General features: G+C 39.2%; 1 protein-coding gene across 1 annotated transcript in view; it reads left to right on the forward strand.

The window, feature by feature from the left end:
* LOC146376411 (septin-2) overlaps positions 1-9,807 on the forward strand; it is a 28,108-nt gene extending 18,301 nt beyond the window's left edge. The window contains exons 8-12 of the mRNA XM_084945891.1: positions 4,800-4,901; positions 5,103-5,248; positions 5,406-5,489; positions 5,580-5,637; positions 8,568-9,807. Of these exons, the coding sequence (XP_084802017.1) occupies positions 4,800-4,901; positions 5,103-5,248; positions 5,406-5,489; positions 5,580-5,637; positions 8,568-8,633 (456 nt within the window). The 3' untranslated portion in view covers positions 8,634-9,807. The remainder of the gene's footprint in view (positions 1-4,799; positions 4,902-5,102; positions 5,249-5,405; positions 5,490-5,579; positions 5,638-8,567) is intronic.
* Positions 9,808-10,469: the final 662 nt, after the last annotated feature.

The raw sequence follows: 10,469 nt of genomic DNA on the forward strand, positions 1-10,469 counted from the left end.
ATGCTCTTTGATCAAAGGAAAGGTGGGTGGTCTTAACTGTACTAATGCTTAGCCCAGACAATAGGAGTGTGGGTGGCTGTGTGTTTGTTTGTTCATTATTACTCATACGATACCTTCGTGGTACTATGATTGTAGGACTTCCTTTGTACTTTACATCAGTACCTCACTTTAAAAACATTCAAATCTGGACCAACAAAATATTTCTAGATAGTGTTTCTGTGTGTTGTGGTGTTCTACTGGTGCTGCTGTCTGTCACAATTAGTTTTGTACTTTTAAGGGAACTTTCTGGGGGATTTAGTCTGTAGATTGTCTGGTCACAATGGCTTTTTTAACCTGTCTTGTTGTTGTTCTTTTACTTTGGTGAATCACTGACCTCCTTGAGCTACAAGGCTCCATGCACGTAACATACAAGCTCTGTTCCTGCTACTAACACCAGATTATACCAGTTGAACACAGTATGTTAGCACTTAGGTGTGCGTGCGTGCGTGCGTGTGTGTGTGCGTGCGTGCGTGTGTGTGCGTGTGTGTTTGGTTAGATGGCTGGTATGAGATCTAAATCCCCCTCCGACCCCCTCAGATCAGGTATTGTTGGGGCTCCTTCACCCCCTCAGACTCCCTGCAGGCAGGAGAGAGCCGGTTAGCTGAAAGGCGTTTCCTTGCAAGACAAAAGTGTTCGGTCTCATGTGTCTTGAGGTTGTATTTGGAAGCTAAATAGTAGTAGGTTTATATGTGAAGGTATGTGAAATGTGTTTTCTGGAATGTTATTTACAAAGATACGAGTTCAGTACTCTCTAACAAGTGTCAATATTTGTTGACATATTTCATTAAAAGCCACGTGCTTTGATTTTGTGAGAGAGAATTAGAAGTCTTGTTATGAGTTTGGAAAAGTCTTAAGGGGTCATACCTTTCTAGACAGCTTTTTGACCATTTTTATCATGGTGTTGTTTAACAGTACTGTCCCTTTTATTTTTTGTAAGACTATATTGCTGCTTGCTCATATTTCTCCTTTTTTGTCACGCAGAAAGTAGGAATCCATCATCAGACCCATCAGTACTCTATTTTTCATGAGATTTACTGTGACTTGAAACACATTAACAGAAAATGTGTTTTTGACCATAATATTTGTTTATCCAGTGTGAAAATCCAGCTATAGCTCATCTTTTAACGCATTTACTGATTACATTTGCATTAAATGCCCTTTTTATTTTTTTAATTAAAAAAATATATTTTAAAGTCTTTGCTTCAAGCATCTCTTATATAAGGTTGTAACGTATTAAGCAAATTTGTATAGTGGCACCAGTATACAAAGATGGTGAAATAAAAGTTGGTTGCCAAATAACAATGCATTGACAATTTTCACCTTGGTTCTAACATTTTTTTACTATTAAAATGAACCGCTAAATACCAATGCCAGTTTTAGTTCCAGTTGACCTTTGAAAACCTTTACAGTACTCCTATATTAGCTCTTGCCTTCAGAAAAGTAAAAATTAAACATTAAAGTAAGTGCATGGCTTTATAAGGTATAGAGCAAGCAGTAGTTTACACACAGTTGGACCTACTGGAGTCTTACAAGAGGCACACTGTGGATTTTCCTTTAATAATGTCTTCAGCCTTGGAAAAAAGGGACCCCTGTCCTTTAATCTCATAACAAGCAGCGACCCTCCATGTGGGTCAGTCTTAAGAAATCTGTTCGGTTTCTCTCAGTCTCTAATGAAGAAATTGGAATAGTGCATCATAAGGTTTAAGGAGTTTCTGGTATGAAAGAAGGTTTGAAAGCTACTCGGATGTCCTGCTTCTACTGGCAGGGATGCATTGTTTTATTCCCATAGCTCCCTTGAAGAAGCTGGCATGCATCTTTAAGGTTACATAAACCTTATTGAAAGTGCTCTTGGTCTGGTCTTTAGTCTTACGATTCTTACTTGGTCACGGTTGATTGGAATTGAAATGCAGTTTTTTTTTAATCCTTTTTGGCTTTCTGTAATGTTATTCTTCTATGTCTGCATTGTTGAGTTCCCAAGAGTACTTTGCGCCATGTTTCTCCTTCCAAGTATTGTTCCATGGATACAAATCAGACCAAACCAAGAGACTCCGCTCTATCCTCAGCAATCACACGAAAAAAGCCTTTAATAGTTGGGAGTGTTTGCTTGTGCATGCAGTCACCTGTTGAATGTCAGTACTACAGTGATCACCACAATCCCCTTTTTTTGTTTCTGTGTTCTTTTCTTTGGCTGGTGTTTGTTTCCTTCCAGTGATGTTTGTTCATAGCTTGGCAGGTGTTTGAGTCATTCATATTCTTTTTTTGCTTAGCTTATGAGAATGAACAAATCCTGAAAATATTTTTCCCTTGGCAGGTTAAGAGATGAATGTGGAATCCCTCTAATGATGGGTTTGCATCTTGTTTCTTTATGATTGGAGGTCTTGGCTCAACCTGCTTTGCAGTTGAAAAAGTGCTTAGTCACATCTCCCACCACTACACCCTGTGTAATTATATCTATGTATAGACCTGCGGGTATGCTATATTTGGGCTGTACATAACTGTTACAGTATATTTCATACTCCTATTTCAAGAACTGAGTGATACCAGCTTTTCTCTGTAAATACACGTCTGGCATGACTCACCTGCCGTTTGTCCCATTTTTAACCTAACAGTACCATTTCATATCATACCCTCACACTGGACTCAGAGCTGCCCAGCATGATGGAGTCTTTCTACAAACATCACTTCATATTCTGTGATGTAAGCCAGAGATGTAAACCGATAAATTGTTGGCTTCCTTTTCTAATTAATGCTCAGGCAGAGTCTGGAGTTGAATTGTTTGTCTGCCGCTCCGACAGCTTCGAACAAACCACTAAAGCCAATCATAACAGTGGGGTGGGAGTGTGTGGCGTATTATGGCCTGACATGATGGTCATAAAGTTAACTTGGTTCCCACTGCCAATACCCCCGTGCCAACTAAAACACTCAATTACGAGAAGGAGAGGCTGGTGTAGCGTTGGGGATTAAGGCCTACATTGTGTACAGTAAATCGGCAGGAGACAACAGGTATTTGGAGCGAGTGGTGGTTTTGAAATCGCATGATCCATTAGCGGTCGTGATTATAGGTCTCAGCCTGTGCTAAGCACACGTTACAGAACAGAATAATTCAGGTAAACAGCCATTTAGGATTAACAAGGTCTGGAAACAGATGATGGAAGACAACAGACTTGTGTTTGCGCAATGACTGAAGCAGATATTTAATTGTACTTTGCATTTGTAAAAAAACTGTTATTCTGTTTTTATCAGTTCTTCAGTTAACTTTTTTTTGTTGGATTTCTTTCTGTTTTATCACATATCACATCTGCATTTGTGTCTAATCTAATCTACTTGTTTTACAGGATTTGTTTGTTTCATTTTTTTTTTCCTGTCATTGTGTCACACATGTTTATTTTCCGCTGAGTGCATAGTTTCCCAAAATTCTGTCTGTGCTACCTCACCAGAGTGATGTTTATCGAGCCTCCGTGTAGAACGTCCCTCTAAATCTGGTGTTTGAGTACGTGAGGGAGAAACTGAGGCTCTAGCCTGGTGTCACAGTCTCCTCTCGGTCCTGCAAAGCCTGTTTGTTTTTAGATCTGGCCCACAACAATACCCGACTCTCTGCCGTGCACACACTATCTCACATACACTGCGTGCAGAGCTCACTGAGAAAACAAGCGACAGCCATAACAAGGACTTAAACAGGAGCTGCACTCCGTAGGAAAAGCTGCACTCACTTCCCAGGCTGCTGGCTGACTCACCACCATCCTATTATACACTATAGTACTTGAAAGTCCCCAAAAAGTCAGGAAAACAGCGCTTGACATTTTTTGGCACCATTACACAAGATTGCATTGTCGTTTTCAAAATTCTCCTCTCGGGAACACAAAAGCAAAATGCAGCTTTGATGTTTACAATAATAAATACTGACATCTGTCCCAGCGGTAGCAGAGAAGAAAGCTCCTTTGTTTCAGCTTGTTTCTTCACCGGTCAGAGAAGAAATAAAGGAGGGCGAGATCTTTGTTTCGGACTCTTTGGAAGTTTGACGCGCACACAGGCTATTTTTTTTCACCTGTCTAACCTTTCTGTTTCAACTCCTTCTCCTCCACAGGGGTCTTTAATTAAATGTGTTGCTGCAACAACAGGTGCTCACTCACACCCTCCTATTACTCAGTAGAGCTTCCTTACTTTCTGTTTATGGGACAGCGGCTGTTATTTTCTACATATAATTCACAGTTTATAGTGAATGTACTGTGAACCAGTGCACCATTTTAGGACTGGAGAGGTGCTTTAAGAGCAGATGCTCTGTCAGCTCATTCTAAAAAGAGCATCCGCATAAAGATTGAAATATTTTTCTCTTTCCTTTTTCCATAATCCTGCTGACAGACAGCCTGAAAAACAAGTTGACATTGGTCTTTCCAGAGAAAATGTGTTTGGATGAACAGTACCTATATGCCGAGCTGGAATGGTCTGCTGCAGTTATCAGCTGTATTGATGTTGTTTTAGTTTATTTTGTTTTAGTTAGGATATATGATTAGAGTTTTTAATAAAAATCCTCATAGGTAGCAACAATGTGAACATTTTACTGTTTAAATGAGGTGACATCTGGCTTTCTGGACTGCTGCAGTACCCTGTTGGTAAAGGTCAAGCTGACCCGTCTTGTAGTATTTGCAGTGGCACATTTGTTGGGCTCGAGTTGAGATTCCCATCACAGTGGGAGAGTTCAGGATCACAGTGACGCCACAGCATGGCCTCTTCTTTCAGTTTCTCTCGTTTCCACTTTTCAGATCCTGGATGAGATTGCAGAACAAGGGATAAAAATTTATCAGCTACCTGATGCCGACTCTGACGAGGACGAGGAGTTCAAGGAGCAGACTAGAGTCCTGAAGGTGAGAGAGGGGCGCTCAGCTAATGCCAGCTGTTACCATAGGAGGTCCGCCATTTCCCTCTGCTGGTTCAGTGATACACCATTCTCTTCCCATTCATCTTTGCTTCCCTCCACTGGAACTGCTCCTCGCTGATACCTTTATTTTCCACATATCCTTTCCTCTGCCTTTGGGTGTCCACTAACATTTGACTTCCTTTCCCAGGCAAGCATTCCCTTTGCTGTCATTGGCTCCAACCAGCTTATCGAAGTGAAGGGGAAGAAGATCCGTGGTCGTCTGTACCCCTGGGGTGTAGTAGAGGTGGAGAATCCTGAGCACAATGACTTCCTGAAGTTGCGCACCATGCTTGTGTGAGTATCTTTGGTTATAATTTGAAAAGTAAAGTCTTATAAAAATCTAACCAGAACTTTTGCCCTGTTAAGCTTGTTGCTGCCAGAGATGAAGTTAAAATCTGAGCTCTGCTGCCTTCTAGTGTTTGAAGATGTGATTGGTGTCTGTCTATTGCAGGACCCACATGCAAGACCTCCAAGAGGTAACTCAGGATCTGCATTATGAGAACTTCCGCTCAGAGAGGCTGAAGAGAGCGGGCAGGTGGGATCCTGTTTGATATAGCAAAGCACACATTAGTTATTCCTGTTTCTTTCAAGGAGAATAATATTAATCACTTCATTTGTCCTGCAGAGCTGTGGATGAGGAGGTGTTGGATAAGGACCAGATCCTGCTACAGAAGGAGGCAGAGGTAAAAACACACGGAGCAGATTTGTGTATTTGAGCAATAAAAGTGAATAGCCGTACACACAGACTTCCGCAGTCTGAAATAGAATTAAAGAAATACTAGCCTGTGGCGCTTTTTCACTTTACTCATTTAAGGCACAGACTCGTGAATAATTTAACGAATACTTACATTTCAGTCTTACATCATTACAAGTATATATACAAATTTTCATTTTCTTTGCAAACTACATAGAATCCTGTTCAGTTTTAAAGAGAAATAATCTGACCTGTAAACTTTTGGTTTGAGGTTTATGTGGAAGACTGTAATGTTGTTATGGCTGCTTATTATCACCAAAGACTGTACTCGTTTAACATGTATTCATTTCTTTGGTAAATAATTTAAGACCCCAATTGTAATACGCATTGTACCCTACTGGATTTCTTTAAATTTAAATCTATACAAATATATATATATATTCTTTATGTAGTAGAGTAATGATTAACAGCACCTACATTTTAAACAAATTTAAAACGAAAAATAAAGTTTTACATAAAATTTAACAGTACTCACCCCACAGTTCACGCATGTCAAAAACATCTTCATCTTTACCAGAATGAATCTGTTAAGTTGTAGGTCTGTGATATTTAAAGACTTTATTTCCAATTCCTCACTGTGTGTTTAGTGCTGACTCAACAAAAATCAAAAGAATTAGGATTTATAATCTTACTTTTTAAACATATAGAGGTTAATAATCATTGACTTTTTTGTAAAATAAGTAAATGAAACTTTATTCATACATTAAAGGCTAAGGCTGTTTACGGTGCTTCACATTTGTCCAAACTAAATCAATGTTCCAGGCTTTCAATTCAGCACTCATAACATATTTTCATGTGTGTGTTTCCAGGTTAAAAAAAGGATTTCTATCATTGTTCTTTTTTCATGCAACAGAACTACACAGATGAAAAGCATAAATAAAAATCATAAAGTAGCTTGATTTCCCAGTGAAATCATGATGTCTGTGAGCCATAAATCTGTAAATGTAGAAAGGCTCAGTTGATCGTTTCATCTTGAAAACAGTTCAGTAGAATATTTCAGGGTGAAAAATGGCTGACATGGTGTTCAGACAACACACGAGGATTTGATGACTCAAGTAGGTCAACTCTGGCACTCGGTGTATAGTCAGGTATAAATGCAGAATCACACTGAGCCTGCAGCACTGTAACATAACGTGCTTTCAAAGGTCATGACCACAGTTTTAGAAGCTGCAAATGCAAACCAGGAAAGCAGCCTGTTTTTCTGTCTGGTCGTATGTTGGAACGCAAAAACATTCTTATTTTCACTCGATATGCATTGTTAACCTTATGGGCCGCATGTCATCAGGTCATAACCTGTTTCCTGATTGCCTTTGATTGGCCTTTTTCTGTTACTGCAGCAGGGCACCATAGTGAGCAGGTGGGGTGCAATCAGAGCTGTTTGTAAACAATGTCTCCAAGCAGGATATGCCATCACTTCCTGCCTGGGTGTTTTTTATGGTGGGAACAACCTCAGTAACGTTAGGAACTGAAGCCACAAAGCCAGAGGGATCGTTTGTTTGGCTGATTTGTTTAGATGTCGTGAGAGGTTTTGCTGGGAGGAAATATCACAATGACCTGTGATACTCCCTAGATTCCTAAAAGGTCCCAGAGTAAATGAATAAGTAATTGTTATTTACTTGAGAGGTTCTTGGAAATAGTTGTGTACTGAGAACTGATTAGGAGTTCCGAGTTGTGTCACATTCAATGATCGGATAATGCACCGTATGAATGTCAGTTCAATGTGCAGTAATGTCAAATTTGTCTTTCTTAAATTTTCAGGCAAATTCAGCAAATAGCTCAATACATTCTTAAGGTTAGGGTTAAATATACATTTTCTGACACTTTAGGGTTTATTTTCTTTACAGTCAGAGCTGGAGTAGAGTTAACAGCCCACAGGAGGCTTAAACTAGACTTTCTAAGTAGGTAATTCAGTTGCAGCAAGATGCCATCTTCCCTTGTTTTAGACAACATAATACTATACAGTAGCAGACGTTTCAGCCTCTTAGTTCTGTGGAAACAACCATATTTCACCTACTGAGAAAAAATAATCTGGCTTGAACTGCTTGAAGTTCTGTGCTCTGCCACAAGAGGGCGAGAGATATTAACAGGAGAGCTGCTGTTTAATAAGAACGCCTGTGATCCTTCTGTAGTGCATCCTCACTGTTAGTTTTAAATACTGGCTTTGTTTTAGTGCTTTTTACTCTTTAACATTTACCATGTAGCAATTATTCATTTATTAGTTTGCATTGATTTTATGCTTTATTTATTTTTAAGCTTTTGACATTATAGCTGATATAAATACTCTCTATTTGACTAAATGGTGACTAAACAAACACTTTTTTTTTTTCTTGTGTAAACAAAATGTTATTCTGTAAGCTGTTTCAGATGGCAGTTAGTTGGCTGCTTTAGCCTAGTTAAATACTGAGTGAATTATACTGTTGTCAGATGAGAAAGTCCTCCAATTTCTTAAGCTTAAAACAATTACAGTATTTTATTATTAAAGAGAAAAAAGGCTTATTTTTTCTTTTCTGTTAATACGTGAATATTTTCTGGGTGTGTGCTGTTTCCTGGACTGTGACATTATGGCTATTATGGCAGTCCTACAAGTACAAAAAAGGAGAAGTATTCTTTGAAGCAGACATTAGGTCTTGAAGTCACACATTACATTTCGCCACAAGCTAATATTCTAAGAAAGGCGGACTGAATCAGCAGATATGTGTGTATTTTAACCCCAGACCATGACCTTCTGATAAGTTTATATCGATAGTTTGGTTGCCTAAATCTGACCAAACTAAATGAAACATACTGATGTGAAAGTGGTCACTGCTTGAAAAAAAACTTCAATGGGGTTTTATTTTCATCTTCTTTCTCTTTCTGTAGCTGAGACGCATGCAGGAGATGATCGCGCAGATGCAGGCACAGATGAAGATGAAGTCGGACGACTAAAAGGGTCGGAGGTGAAGGGAAGCACTGTGACCCAAGCCACCAGCACACACGTACACATAAAGCATACACATACATGCATACACTTAGTTGTCCAGCCCTGCCACTCTGCAGGCCCATCAGGAGCCAGTTTCCAGAACCACATCATCTACGTGCACACCACCACCTCTTCTTCTTCTTCCCTCCATTCTTCCATCCATCGGCTGTTTGGCAGTTCTGTCTCTTCAAGACTCCACATTCAAACTAGTCTCCTTGTGGGAGTGGGTAAAAAAAGAAACAAGTTATGACGACGATGTTTGAATACTGGATGATTATCATTTATCTGCTATTTAGCCTTCTTAGTTGTTATCCTCAGCGTTGACAGTGACAGCGGTACCGAGTGGTTTTACCGTCACACACGTGTTTACATAATATACAAACTGTGAGTTTCACCTCACAGGTCAAAACTTTACAATGCATTATTTTCCATTTATTCTGCTATTGGGTTTGAACTCATTCACTTAAAGGTACAAATAGTTTGCTTCTCGTTTTTTCTGTTGGTTACTCATCACTCACCCATCACCTTCACCTCTGCATAACCATTAGTGCCTGTTTGCTTCAGCCTGATAACGCAATAATTATAAATATTACCACAGAGATAGATACATGTGGTAAACCACCAAACCTCTTAAATCTGGTTTTCCTAAATGTGTTAGACTAGAAACTTTATTGTATAACCAACAGCTAAAACTAATGCAAACCCTCCAGGCTTTAGAATTTCAGTTTGGTTTTTTTGGGTTTTTTTTTAATTTATCTGTAATACCTGATTTTAATGTGCCAAACTATAACTTCAGACTGAAAACTAATCAGTCAGTACTGTAAGTTACAATGTTCCCATGTTTGTCTCGGTGACATCATTTCATGTATAAAACGGTCAGCTTGTACACTACATGTGCAGCTTTTCAACTTACTGTATTCACTCATTTCAGTTTAAATATGTAACTGAGCTGTGTGTAAACTCCCTCCAGCCCACTGTGAACAGCAGACCTTAACATTTCCCCAGCACTGCCGTTTAATCGTGCTTTCACTAATGTGCCATTATTTCTTATTAATGTGTCAGTTAAGACTTTGTAGATGTCGACATGTTTTGTATTTCCTGTCTCAAATAAAATTTGTTAAGAGAACAAAAGTTGACATTTGCTCATTTGGGGGCAGGGGGTACCTTTGAGACTCATGATCGATATGACTTGGCAGTGTTACTGTTTCTAAAATGTGTGACTGTCTGTGTTTTCAGTTTGGTTTCCTATGTAACATGTAGAAAAAAATGTGACATCTGTCTTGCACAGGAAACTCACATAACATCCATTTTCTTATCCACTTATTCAAATTAAGTTTGTTTAGGGAGTAGGAGCTAATTTAAGCTGTAACACCGTGAGAGGAGCAGTACACCCTGGATTGGGTCGCCTGTCTAAAGGAGGGATAACAGAGAGACAGCAACACTCTCACATACACACATTCAGCTTGAAACCACCAATTAACCCAACAAGCTAGAGAAAGCCCACGCAGGTCCCAGACAAACAGGAAGTTCAAACTAGGGACCTCGTTACTGTGGGGCAACCATTTCGCCGTGAGAACAGGCATAGGAAGAAATTTCAAAGAGGTAGTCGTTCCAGACGTTTCTCTGATTATTTTTTTTTTGTTCATTATGAAGTTGCTGGCACAAAGTCCAGCAGCATGAAAAGTAAATCCTATTAAGCTTTGTGAATTTATCAATTTTATTTCTTTCTAGAATTATTATTTTTTATGTAAAAGTGTAATCTGCACATACCGCAAAGACGTAACCACAAGGGGAGCAGATAG

The sequence above is a fragment of the Perissodus microlepis genome, chromosome 12, assembly GCF_051167445.1.
Source record: "Perissodus microlepis isolate ML-2025 ecotype Zambia chromosome 12, ASM5116744v1, whole genome shotgun sequence".
NCBI classification, from domain to species: domain Eukaryota; kingdom Metazoa; phylum Chordata; class Actinopteri; order Cichliformes; family Cichlidae; genus Perissodus; species Perissodus microlepis.